This window comes from Taeniopygia guttata, chromosome Z (assembly GCF_048771995.1).
Source record: "Taeniopygia guttata chromosome Z, bTaeGut7.mat, whole genome shotgun sequence".
Lineage (NCBI taxonomy): Eukaryota > Metazoa > Chordata > Aves > Passeriformes > Estrildidae > Taeniopygia > Taeniopygia guttata.
The window spans coordinates 68,167,488-68,180,906 of NC_133063.1; the positions used below are offsets into that span (position 1 = coordinate 68,167,488).

At 46.7% G+C, this 13,419-nt stretch overlaps 1 protein-coding gene across 3 annotated transcripts; it reads left to right on the top strand.

Moving 5' to 3' along the window:
• Positions 1 to 7,397: 7,397 nt before the first annotated feature.
• On the top strand, positions 7,398 to 11,744 carry DMRT2 (doublesex and mab-3 related transcription factor 2). 3 transcript variants are annotated; one of them, XR_012053063.1, is made up of 5 exons: positions 7,400 to 7,706; positions 8,290 to 8,655; positions 8,734 to 8,836; positions 9,674 to 9,815; positions 10,417 to 10,554. XR_012053063.1 is itself a non-coding variant. In XM_072922425.1 (4 exons), exons 2-4 carry the CDS (start codon positions 8,308 to 8,310, stop codon positions 11,472 to 11,474), a joined length of 1,509 nt encoding a protein of 502 aa, XP_072778526.1. In that variant the 5' UTR covers positions 7,398 to 7,706; positions 8,290 to 8,307; the 3' UTR covers positions 11,475 to 11,744. The 3 variants fall into 3 exon arrangements, 2 of the variants coding, with proteins under 2 accessions (XP_072778526.1, XP_012433187.1); XM_072922425.1 differs by lacking the exon at positions 9,674 to 9,815 and having other exon boundaries at positions 7,398 to 7,706; positions 10,417 to 11,744; XM_012577733.5 differs by lacking the exon at positions 10,417 to 10,554 and having other exon boundaries at positions 9,674 to 10,012.
• Positions 11,745 to 13,419: the final 1,675 nt, after the last annotated feature.

Here is a 13,419-nt window from a genome sequence, read left to right on the forward strand (position 1 = left end):
GTCTCTAGCACGTGGTTAAACCAGACGGGTTCAACTGGATGGATGTTCTGTCTGACATGCTAGTGTTTCTGTGCTGCAGACTGCCACAGGATGGAAATTGTCCCCTACAGACTAGGAAAGTGTCCCTAAAGAAAATATCCCTTGGGTGGAAATCACAGAGGAGATGGAGATGTGCAGAATAAAGACACCAAGGCGGCTCAGCCCCAGCGCAGTGGTACAGCAGCTCTTCCCATCTCCTTTATGAGGTGAATAGTCAAAGAAGACCTGGAAATAAATTCTTGAAACCCAGAGTTTTGTGGCTCAAACTGCCAGTGAACTGGTCATGCAGTGCAGGCAGAATGTCTGATCAGCATGTTTTCTTCTCTTTTAAGGCAAAATTAATTGAATATGGACCTTACCTGATTCCCCGGGCAGATGGCACAGGAAGTTTTCTACTGACTTCAGCAGAGCTGGTTGAAGACCTTTACTCCTAGAACTGGTTAATTTTAGACACTGAATGATGTGACACTTTGCATAGTTGATATGATCTTGGATGTCCAGAGACCATGAATTACCTAAATGTCACAGATATTAAATCATGCAGTAGATGACAGTGTCCTCTCTATGTCATATGATCTTAGTGCACTTTGTGGGATAGTCTCTTTTATTATTGCCAGTAATCATAGGTGCTGAAAAAATACCATAAGTAAAATAGCATTTTAGAGTACAATGCATCCAATGTTCTTAATATATATATACACATCTGCAATATGTTAAACTCAGACTCATGCCCATTTAATCTCAAGGATTTCAATGGAGTGTCTGTGTGAAATGAAGGGAAAAGTTTGATCCCAGAATACTCAATGGCTGCACCTTTCAGGAACACTTTATGCCTTGGAATTTCACCTAGATTTGTTTATAATAATAATAAAAGCATAATTTAATAAATACATATTTATAATAAATTCCATGCTATCAATGGCCTGTCTATTGTATTAATAATTTCATCACTGCTTGCTTTCTCTTTGATGATTTCAGAAAAACTGAGCATCCAGATAAATCTGACATGTTTTGAGCCACAGTGATAAATGCCTGGTAAGGGTGCTCTCTGCCTAGGGACACGATCAGGATCTATTCCAACAATCAAATTAAATCCTGTCAAGAGCAGGTTCCCTTATGAGAAGAAATGGATTGAAGTAGTTACAGGTCCTGTATTCCTGTTCCTGGATATAAATCAGAACAAGAATGGATATTTCAGTTCAGCTCACTTCTGCCATGGGACAAATGCACAAGATCAGGAAGATGTACCTCTGCCTGGTAAGAGTGTGTGTAAAACCACTTAGCCACTGCAACCAAGAGTGCACCAGTAGCAGGGCAAGAGAAGCAGCAAATGAGATTGTCATAGATGTCCCTTAGCAGGTAGGTGTTGTGTCCAGCTAGGGCACCAGGCTCTCCTCCTGTCATGGCAATGCCACCCCTTCAGAAGCTGATGCTGGTGTCAGGCCTCCATTTGCATTGCCTCTGGGACGAGCCAGAGCATTGTGGATAGGTAGAACTTCACAAAAAGATGGCCTTGTAAACTCATGGTTCCCTTCTGTTACTTTGGCTAAGTAGAAAAGGCTGTGGGAGCAAATCAGCTGAATTAGAGATAGAAAAACAAGTTATATAACCATTGTGTGTTCACATCATTGTGTATGGGGGTTTGTTGGATGATGTTAGTTGTATTTTAGAAGTGTGTAACTGACAAAAAGCTAACTGCTTAGAAAGGCCTGGTTTTCTGATAAAGTGCTCTCGTTTGCACCTGCCTGGGGACTCAGTGTCTCTCTGCTTCCTCACACCAGAGGTCCCAGTGATGGCAACTGAAATAAGGGTTGGAAGGAGTCATAGTCATCCTCTCTCCAAAATACTTAGTAGGAATGTTGTAGAGACCAAGTGTGGTATACTGAAAACTTGTGCCAATCTGTTTGGGGTACTTAAAACTTCTCCAATGAAAAGGTTCTATTTACAGAATCCTAAAGATGCACATTTCTATTGCTGACCTCTGTATGCTTACTGGTTCTCTCAGATCATCCCCTTGCTATTGATGAATCTATTTCAAATAGCTAAACAGATGTGCAGAAGTACTAGCCAAAGAAGAAGAAAATAAAAAAAATTAATTTTAAAAGGGCTCTAATTTTATTTGTACACTAGCAGAAATCTCTTCTACCTCAAACATCACCTTAAATCTTGTGGGTGGGGACTCTGCATCCAAAAATGCTTTCTTTTAATTATGAGAGGAATTTGAGACATATCAGCATCATGTTTGCTGTACTGAGAGTACATCTCTTGCTGTTTTCCCAGCTGATGTCCAAGAATCACGGGAGTGAGAGTTCTTGGTACCTCCCTGTATCCATGTGCCAGATAGACTGAGCTCCTTGGTTGTGGAGTTACAGCACAAGCTTGTCTGATTTTCAGGATTTGTTCTTATAAAGATAGATTGTAAAATCATTCTGAGAGCTTTGGTGGAAATGCCACAGGTGATGATGTAGCCCAGTGTGTTTTCTGTCAATTTTCAGAGAGCCAAATTATCTTGCATTCACTCTGCCACGCTGTGAGTGCTGAGATTCACATCCTCTCCCTCTACCACCTCAGGCATCTGTGTATTCCATAGTGGATCCACACTGTGACAGAGTCTGATACTTGTTATTAGTATGGTACAACAGCCCAATCTAAAAATGGTTCTACAAGCTTTCTTGCTAATTGGAGTGTAATAGGTGTGGCCTGGAAACCCACATGGATTCATTTGGCCTGAGTCTGGCTAGCTGGCTGCCTTGCTTTAACGGATATATTGCCAGATTTTGATGCTGTTTTTCATGCTGACCACTACCTCAGGTCATCCTAATAATTTCAGTAAGGCTGCTCAGAGACAATTTTGCATATGATTATGTTGCATCCTGAAGAAAGAAAAACTAAACAAAACACCACAAACCTGTTTGTTAGTAAGACTCTTGCTGTTCTGCTAAAATATGGCAATCCAAAAGACAATTTATGTTGCAGAGACTTGACATTTAGTTTCCAGGACTGTAAAATAAAACCCCAGCCTCTACACTTTCTGCATCTGGTTGACATTTGAATAAAACTGCCAGAGTGCAAACAAATTTGAGAAAACATCTCCAGCAAACTTTGCATTGATGCTAAAAATACTCTTGGCTAAGTTACTTTTTAAGGCCATATGTTGAAAAAAGACGAAACCCCGAAACTTCACTAGAATTTATTACAACAAGAGATTTGCCAAACTACTTAAGACATTTGGGAAGGTTATAGTGAAGTATATTAGTTGCTGACTTGACAATTTGCTGTGCTCACTGCTTGCATAGTGGATTCTTGATATTCATGCTGAGAGCTGGTCCAACTTTGTAGCACATTTTAGCAAGAGACCTGCCAAATGTCTACTGGCCTGTTAAATGCTGGCAAACCAAAGGTCAGCCTTGTTTATGAGCCACAGCAAAGATGCTATGAATGGCACACAAACACTCCTCATGCCTTTTTTTTTTTTTTTTTTAAATTGAAAATTTTAGCACAGAATTGGATGGGGATGTGTTTAGACTAGTTTTGACTTAAAGTCTATCTAGGTCTGCCCTCATATACCCTGGCCATGAATCTGGAGGCTGCAGAAAAGGCAATTCTATTTTACTGAGCTGTGTTTCTTCTTGCTTCAATGACTGACTGCCAGGACTGTATGGTCCTGTTTTCAGAGGCCAAATTATGCCCCCTTGGTACATCCCCAGTGAACAGGCAGAGTCTCCAACCACTGAGGGCTAAATTGTCCTCCTCTTATACTTTATTCCTCTCCCTTCATGGGAGCTCATCCCTTCAGCTGCCAGGGTGAGAAGCATTGTAGATGGGAAACTCTGTGGCACCCTGTGCTGAATGCAAAGCTGTCTGTGTCCATGTGAATCCTTCCATTGAAGACTCTGGACTGCCTGCCCGACTTTCACTAGTTGTGTCAGAAATGGCAGTTCTGCTCTGTTCATCTGAACCGCTTTTGATATCATTCCAGTTTAGTAGGAAAGAAGATTATCCTGGTATGATAAGCAAGTCTTCCTATAAAGGGGCTAACCCTTGCCCTCCTTGCCAAAGCAAACAAAGGCAGTAGTATTACTGTCATGTTCAAAAAATATTTTCTTCCATATCATGCTATAGAGAATACATTACCTCAACATAGCTTACCTTCTTATAATACGTATTTATTATATGTATTTGAATGGCATATAGGAATAACAGAAAATCCATCCTCTGACTCTGTACCTACACATCTGTTAGGCAGAAATGAAATGGTCATTTAAAATAAAACAAAAAACCCACAAAGCCCCAGAAAAAAAACCATATCCAAACTGAAAAACTTGCTTATTTAAAACGTTCAATCAATTAAACTTATTTAAAACATACAATCAATTTAGAAAGGTCTATGTCACAAATAAAAATCTTACCCAGGTTTATTTTATTACTAGGGTTTACTTAAATACTATTTACAAGAGACAGATGGAGTCTTATATACATCTATATAAAATCCACATTTTAATGAAAAAAAATCAAAACTGCAAAAGAAATGGCGGTTTGTACAGATTAGATAACACGGGAAAAGGTGATATCTTCGTGCTTTTATTATTTTTTTTTTTAATTTTTTTCCCTATCCCACTCCCCTACTTCCCGCAGTTGGGATCACCCGCGAAGTGTCAGCATCTTCGCTGCAGCGAGCGCGCGGTAACGCGCGGCGGAGAAGCGCTCCGGTCGGGCCCGGGCCCGGTCCCGGTCCGGGTCGGGGCGCGGCCGCGCAGGCACGGCGGGAGCCCCGCCCGGGCACCGGCGCCCGGAGAGGGCGAGGAAGGGGCCGGCGGGCGGAGCGCGGGCAAGGGCAGCTCGTTTCAGATTAAACGGTGACATCTCTGGCATAACAAGCGGCTGGGATCGTCCGCGTTTGTCATTGCAATCTGCCCTCGACGCAGGGAGAGAGGGCAGGATCAAGGCATTCCTCCGGGGAAATTGCGCCCGGAGTTGCCGTTTGGTTAGCCTGCCCTAACCTCGCTAATAAATTTCCCCGGGGGAAGGGAGGGCTGGGGAGGCCAGGCGCGGGGAACTGCGGCACTTGCACCTGCACCTGCCCGCAGAGCCGTGATGCAAAGTAGGACGGAGCGCTGGGCGCTCCGGGGCCGGTTGCCTTGGGGCGAGGCGAGCGTGCTCCTGGGGAAGGGCTCTGCCGCAAGAAGCAGAGCCCCCGCCGCCGCCTGCGAGGCCTTAGGACTCATCCCCGGCCCTCGTCAGGGTCTGGCACACCCCCACCCCGCCTTGGGCTGCGCAGCTTGCGGGGGACCCCGACGGCAACGCACGGGGGGGATAGCAAGGGCGAGCGTGCGCGGCGGAGGCTCCGAGGAGCCCCGGGGCACCTCAGCAGCCCCGGCCGGGGGTCTCGGCCCGGGCCCCGCAGGCACCAAGGGCTGACGCAAAGGCGGGGAGTTGTGCTGGGAAGGCTGTGCGGGGACGGTAGATGCACAGCTGCACATCGCGGGCTTCAAAGACTCCCCTGCGTGGAAATCAGCACCTTTCCCAGCACGGCAGAGCGCCGCATCTGCCCGTGTCAGCTCAGCGGGCATGGCTGACATCACGAACCGAAGCGGAGCACTCTGTAGGAGAGGTAGTGCCTTAGATCGCTTTCCGCCTTCTCCCGCGGGTGCGTCCCGCCGCAGGACGGCGGAGACACCTCTTCTTCCAGATGGGAGAGAGAGGAGTGGCTGGAGGGGAGCTCAAAAGCGCTGCGAAGCCGAGCGCAAACAACAGGAGCAGAAGAAAGTTATACAAACACACTTTAAAATCGTGGCTGGGTTTCACAGCTCCCTGTGGATAAAGTAAACAGGAGGCGAATTGTTTTGTAATTTACTCCAGCGGACCGCAGAATCGTACCTTGTAATTTGGTGTCGGTTTACAGACAAAGGCGACTTCTATTTCCTAACCTAGCAGGTCCTTTGTCATGCTTGTGCCTTTTAAGAGGGACCCCAAGGGGGAAAGTGGAATTCCTTGGGTATTTGCCTTTTAGTCATGCTTGTAAGTCAAACAGTAGCCAGGCTTTCTTTTGAGATGAATAATACCTGCCGTCGGGGGATGCGCTTCCTTCTCCCCGCTCTCCCGCCGGTGCCGCCCGGGGAGGACAAGCTTTCCCGGGAACAAACCCTCCCTCCTTCCTCGCGGGTGCCCGCAGCCCACGGGGCGAAGCAGAGGGTTGGTGCCCTGTCTGGGCTGCAGCGGAGCTCGGAGCCCCGGGCGCCGGGCCCCCGCCGGCTCGCACAGCTGCCCGCCTGAGCTGCCCGCCTGCGACACTCGCCCTGTGGCCTTTGTCCCGAAGGCCTGCGAGGGCAGGGTTTTTCCGTGCCGAACCGGCGGCCGGCAGCTGGTCCGTGTGCCTACCGTGAGTGGATGCCCGTGTTTATTATATACACGAATACTGTCAGTATTTATTACAAACACCCGCTTCTTAGGGAAAGGGAAAAGTATTTCCCCTTTTTAGGAAACTAGTTTCGGCCATATGTTCTGCATACAGTTAGATTTCGATCAGTACACATTAGTGGGAACTAATGTTATCCCACATGCCTTTAATATTTTTCTTCCTTGGCAAAATAATTTTAAATTCACCAGTATTAATTTCCCCTGACCGGTGCTGAACGCACCGAGGTGCATTCTGTCCATTTCTGCCTCTTGGAAAATCCTATTTTCACTTGCAGAAGCACGGAGCTCTAGCCTCTCCGTTTCTCGACTGAAATTTTTTGGGTCACAATTTTGATCGCTCTGTGTTTGGGGAGCCAAAGGACATTACCCAGCTCCCAAAGAGCAGCCTCCATCAGGGAGGGGCGGGAATAAAGTTACTTATGTGAAATAAAGTTACTTAGGGGAAAAACCTCAGTGGTCCGTGGAAAACGTTCCCTCTGAAGGAAGGGAGTGCTAGAAAACAGAGTAATTTTCCTCGCCTGAATTCCCGAAGGAAAAGGATCCAGCCGCATTTCCAGACTCGGAAAAATAGTCCATTGCTACGTGGGCGAAGCAACGGGAACGACCGCAAACGAAAAACGAGGTGGCTGAGGATTTTAAACCCTCGACCCCGGCCCGCACCTCGGGTGGAGGGACGCCGCTCGCCTTAGGTTTCTTAGCTGTCGCCGTCACGAGCACTGCGGTCTTTTCTCGCTCCCTTTCCTCTCCCACTCCTTTTGTCGCCCCGCAGTGAAATCTCGCCAGCTCCTCGCCCACCCCCGCTTCGCTCCGCGCCTCCGCACCCACGAGCGGGCGGCGGGCACCGGCGCGGGGGCGGGGCCGCGGCCGCGCGGGCCAATCGGAGCGGCGGCTGCGGGGCGGGCGCCCAATGGGCGGCGCGGGCGGCGCGGCGGGCGCTGATATCGCGGCGGGCGGCGCGGCGCGGCTGATAGCGCGGCTGATGGCGCGGCGGGGCTGATAGACAGCGCGGCGGGCTCAGCTCGGTGCCGTCACCGGCCCCGGTGCGGTCAGCGCGCACCCACAGACACGCACCGCACGGCCGCCCCGCCGCGCAGACATCCCCCCGACGGCGCAGCGTCCCGACTGTCCGGGAGCCCTACGCCCCAGGTGCGGGAATCGGGAGTTTCTCGCCTCCGGCCGGTCTGGGGCAGCGGCCCTTGCGAACTGCGAGGAGCTGAGGGTCTGCGTGTTTCCTGGACCACCTGTCTTTGGTAAGTGCAGTGTGCAGAAGCAAGGACAGAGAGGTCGTGTTGGAGCAGGTGGGGTCGGAAGATGCAACTTCCGCAGAGAGCTCTAGGAGCTCGTACTACCTTTGATTGCTGGAGCGGACAGCGGCGATGTGTGAAGTTCGGCTGTCCTCTGCCTGTCTCCCAAGTTTGAACGCAGCTGGCAGGAGGGTTCTCAGGGTCCTGTGATAAGCAGGACCCTGTTGAGACCGGACAGAGCCGTAGCGCTGCAGCGCGGGGCATTTCCCTGGGACGGTTCTTCCCGAATCCTTCGCTGCAGCAGACGCGCTCCTGCCTGCGGCGGACTAGCGGAGTTCCCCGCAAGCCGCGCCGGGAGGGAAGGGGGCAGAAAGGGAGGCGTCCGTCGTGGCTAAACTGGGCCTCGCTCGGGTCGGGCGCAAGAGACCCGAGTGGATGGTAAGGGGAAAGACGACATGCCAGGCGGGCCCTGCCGTGATTTCCCGACTGGGACGCATCTCGGCAGGGTGCAGGCGGGCACCTCGGAAGCCGGGCGTGGTCCGGCTGCCGTTCCGCCGCGGGGGCTGGAGGTCTGACCCCTCTCTTGCAGCTGTGCCGCCGAGGAGCTATGGCTGAGGAACGCGCTGGCGCCGACTGGGAGATCGACGTGGAGAGCCTGGAAGGGGAGCCGGACGAGGCACCCGGCGCTCCGCGCGGCAGCACCGGCCCAGAGGAGGAAGAAGAGGAGGAGGAAGGCGAGGAGGCAGCGGCGGCCCCGCGGCGGGGCGAACCGCGGAAGCTGAGCCGCACGCCCAAGTGCGCCCGGTGCCGCAACCACGGCGTGGTGTCGTGCCTGAAGGGACACAAGCGGTTCTGCCGCTGGCGCGACTGCCAGTGCGCCAATTGCCTGCTGGTGGTGGAGCGGCAGCGCGTCATGGCCGCCCAGGTGGCGCTCCGGCGGCAGCAGGCCACCGAGGTGAGGGGCGCGGGACGCGGCGGGACGGGACGGGACGGGCGGCCCCGGTCTGACCGCGCCCTCCCATCGCTCTCCTAGGACAAGAAGGGGCTGACGGGGAAGCAGGCAAGTCTGGAGCGCAAAGCCATCTACCAGAGGCACGTCCGGGCGCCCAGCCTCTTGGCGAAAAGCATCCTGGAAGGTAAGAGCATCCCCTGCTCCTTCGCGGCTTCCCTCAGCCCCGCAGCACGGCTGGCAGGGGGGAAACCCCGCTGTGCCCCAGGAAGACCCGCACCTCCCGTTCGAGGCGTGAAATGCAGCGTCCTTTCCCGAATTAGGCGTTACAGCGCGCCCCGCTACCAGCGCCGGGCGACGGAGGCTCCTGCCTTACGAGGTTGGAATCGATGCGGCAGAATTTCAGTTCCTTGCCCCCTCTGCCCAGAATAATGCCTGAAATGCTAGCAACGGTAGTTTGAAATTTGAGAGTTACTGTTACAAGCTGGCAGTCTTTACATGGTTCCCCAGCAGCGTTTTGCAGCGCAGGGTAATTTATTCACAGCGCACTTTATTCGCTGGCATTTTAATCAGCAAAAAAGTAAAGAGATTAATTTTTTCTTTTTTATCTGAATGCCTAACACAGCAGTACTGTTTGCGACATTATCAATAATAAGATCTGAAAAATAAGGTGCTTAATTTTTTCACTGTTGAAAATATTAACTGTAGAAGAATTATCTTTTAAAGATTGTTATTTCAGTGAAAGGATGCATTTCTTCCCCCAGTCCCGTTTGGGACTGTGCACATATTTATTCCTATGTTTGGTTTAATTACTTTCCGTACCATATCCCTATAAATAATTGTACTTCTCAATTCAAATTATTCTTTCTGAAATAGAAAGCTCTTTTCTTTGTCTGTTCAAGCTCAATTAATATCTAGTCCCTTTAAAAACCTCTAATTTACATCTACAGTTCTTTTTTTTTTTTTTAATTTTTCTGTATTCTTTCCTCTAATTTATTATAACTATCTTTTTCTTTTCTCCTAGTTCTCCTTGGGATTTTCTACCATCTCTAGCAATGTGTACATAGTGATTCATCTTTAGAAAATAGAAAAGACACCAGCTGTAGATATAGGTATCTTCCTTGGAAAAGGGGAAACGTGTATGAGAGGAATGGGGGTGAAAACAGGTAAAATCCTGTTCTCCTAACTCATGTAAATATTTCCATTAATTCAATGGAATTGTCTGGATAGAGCAAACAGGATTGGATCCTATCGATTATATTAAATTAAGCCAGGTAGCTTGGTAATTGAATGCACTGGACACTGAATTTCTATGGTTTATTGAAGTTCTAGTTCATAAGAAATAAAATACTTGAATGCTTTCCATATGTGTTAAAAGTGAATGGTTATCTCTCTCCTTAAGCCTCATTGATGGAATACCAATCCTAATACACAGTAGGGCTTTGCCTTTGCCTTTTTTTTTTTTTTTTTTTTTTTTCCCTTTTCTCCCTCCTCAATCTGTTTGTCTGGAATTGCTTTTTTAAAAACTACTAATCAGCTAGCTTTGATGGATACTAAACATGTCAAAAAAGAAGGGCTTGCTTATCTGCACTGAGGAACTGACTGTGCCTGACCACTAAGCCTCTGTGTCATGGTGACTTCTGTAGGAGGTGACCAGGGTCTGTGGCAAGAGCACAGTGCTTGGTGGGACTGGCTCATGAGGCTGTTTTACAAACGCAACTTTAATGTTTAAGTGGCCTAATTCCTAATGCTGCTTTGTTGTTTTAGGTTACCGCCCTATTCCAACAGATTCTTACCTGGGAGGGAATTCACCCTTGCCACCTCCTGTAAGTGACAGGATGAGAAAGAGACGGGCTTTTGCTGATAAGGAGTTGGAAAACATTATGCTAGAGAGGGAGTATAAAGAGAGAGATATGATGGAAGCTACACAAGCAGCTGCCCTTTTTCTCCCTAACCGTATGGTGCGTGGAGCTGAATACAATTCGTATAGAACAGCCTTCAACACTACTCAAGGTGATAATCCAAATAAGGAATTTTCTGATTTTTTACCAACCTGCCTTGACCTAACAATGCAGTATTCAGGACCTAGCAACATGGAACTAATTTCTTCAAATGTCAGTGTAGCTACTACCTACAGGCAGTATCCCCTGCCTTCTAGGTTCTTAGTGTGGCCAAAATGTGGCCCCATTAGTGATGCTCTCCTCTACCAGCAATGCCTTTTAAATGCTACTGCTGTCCAAGCTCTCAAACCTGGGACAGGCTGGGATGCCAGGGTCTCACAAAGTCAGGACTGTCCAAACACTGAGCATGACATTATGCCTCCAAAAATGGAAAATTCATTTGTTCTGACTCACACGCGAGACATTCAGCAGTCACGTAATGAAATACTGTGCCTCCATCAGGAAACTCGTGAGAGGTCAGCTTTCTCTCCTCCAAAAAGGACTTTATCCCAGATTTCTGATAAGGGTTCTCTGACTCCTCAGGAGCAGGCATTAAGCAAGATCAGCAAAAACAGTACCAAACCCCCTCCACCTCTCAAGTACAGTGCATTTCAGTCACTGTTCCATCAGACATTTCCTGACACTCCAACAGCAGAGTTAAGAATGTCATTTGTGAAGGAGACTTTTGAAGATACTTCTAAGAAATTCAGGGAGTGTGCTCTTAAAGAGAATCAAAAATACAAGTTTACTGTAGACAAATCTGCAAAAGTCTTCTTTGGGGCAAAACAGGCCACAACAAAATTTTCAACAACTGAGCCACTGTCATTTTCAGTTGAATCCATCCTTAAACGACCTTCTTCTGCTGTTACTAATGCCTCTGAATGAATGAACTTTATCTTCAGAGTAGAGAAGCTTTCTAAGCTTTGCTTTCTGCAGAATTGCTCCTGCCTGCAATTCTAAAGATTTTTAAAGAGGAATTTCTGCAGTAAATGGTAATGATTTCTTTTATTTCAAAACGATGTACATAAATATGCATGTTTTCTGAAAAACAAATTTAATTTTTTAAAATTAAAACTGCATGTACAGATTGTAAAGTGTTTTTATTTTAAGCAGCCCTTCAAACCATTCAATAAAATGAGTTTACTTACAAACATAGACTGATCTCTGTCATGTCTCTAGCATCTTGCAGGCAAGTATGCCCTACTTTCAGATGCGCTTTTTCTTTTATCTGCCATTATAAATGTACTTACTACTTAAGTTGCTAAGGTAAGCAGTCATTTCTCCTTTGAACCTCCAGCAATTATGAGAAGAGGTAACAACAGTTCATGTAGGCTAGTGTGAATTCACAAGACTTCTTATTTATGTAAGTGAGGTTTGGATCACATTCCATATGCCTTTCTTATTCTGAAGGGGGAGCGCAGGCCAGCACAGAAGACTAGTTTATTCCACACCTCTCCATAAAACTTCAGTTACTAAAGTGGGAGAGTTATTAGATTGGTTTTCAGGGGAATGGTTTCAGGGAACCTTTGATAAAAAGTCAACATTTTTTGAAGTTCGGTTTTTAAACAAAAGTCTGTTTTTTAGAATCAGTTTTTATATTTTTTAATGTTCAATTCACTTTACTTCAAATTTCTACCCCCTTGAATACTTCCCTTCTGAGAACATTTCACTTTTGACCAGCAAAAGCCTGAGATTATTGTTTTCTGTAGTTAAAACATAATTATAATTTGTAATTGAAATTACCCTCAAGCTGTAAAAATGGCACATAGAATCATTATGCTAATGAGAAATCAAATAATGGTCTCTCAGTTTTTTAATCCCATGTCAGTGTGTAGGGGTAGAAAATAAAGGTAAAGGAGAATATCTAACAGAAATTACCTGAGAACTGAAATTGCCTCAGGGTTATGGGAAAAAGGCTTTGCTAGATCTCATTTTGACAGAGGTTGAAGCTTTCTAAATTGGTGACTTTGTAAGTCACCTAGATGTTGCTGCCAGCATATCTAACTAGTGTTAACAGGCAATCCATTAGTTACTTTCCCTCCTTAACATGTTAATCCTGCACACAGTGCTCATCCTGTTGAAAGGAGTTATTGTTTGTTCTTAATTTTCATGGTTTTCTAAGGATAATTTCTGCTTGGTATTTGTGAGCAGAATGTAATTTTTTCTAATTTTATTACACTCTCTGCACAGGTTAAATGCTTATTTTGCCTGTGATTCTGGATTCTGTAACTAAGTAGTCTCTCTAAGTGTTTGGTGTTACTGTTGGGAGTGGTGTTGCAGAACACCAGGACCCTTTTGGTGTACCGGAGGAATCATCTGTCCGGAGTGCTTTTCTAAGCCAGTTTGTTAAAGCAACAGACAGGTTAGAGAAAACATATTTTACATAATGTGTGCATTTTTACATAACACATCTTACATAGCTCATCAAAACTTTGTCAGGAATGTTAAAAAAGTTGTAATTTAAAAGAATCTTGGGCACTGGCTAAAGTTTCACTTTTCAAATGAAATATTCTCTTAGTGAAAAGTAGGTTTCAAATACAGTGAGAGACTTAATTTTTTCAAACTCTGTCCTTTATCCAGTTGCCATTAGAGGGAGTTTTAACTTGCTTGAGCTGAATCTGTTCGTGAATCTGTTTAGCAGTCAGACCAAGTTAAACAGCTTTTACCTGCAATAAATGGAGAGATATTCCTCATAATTCATATTTGTTTTCTTTCACCACTGTTTCCTTCTTTGGCTCTGTTGAACATTAAATGTTAGAAAACAGTTTTACTTAAGCAGGACTTCCTTTGTTTTGAAAAATGTGATTTGTTTTGGTTTTTGAGCTGTTGG

Bases quoted from the DNA above. Each gene is read 5' to 3' on its own strand.
- DMRT2 (XM_072922425.1), top strand. From the start codon at position 8,308: ATGGCTGAGGAACGCGCTGGCGCCGACTGGGAGATCGACGTGGAGAGC. The intron at 8,656-8,733 runs GTGAGGGGCGCG...TCGCTCTCCTAG, and splicing joins GGCGGCAGCAGGCCACCGAG to GACAAGAAGGGGCTGACGGG. The intron at 8,837-10,416 runs GTAAGAGCATCC...TTGTTGTTTTAG, and splicing joins GGCGAAAAGCATCCTGGAAG to GTTACCGCCCTATTCCAACA.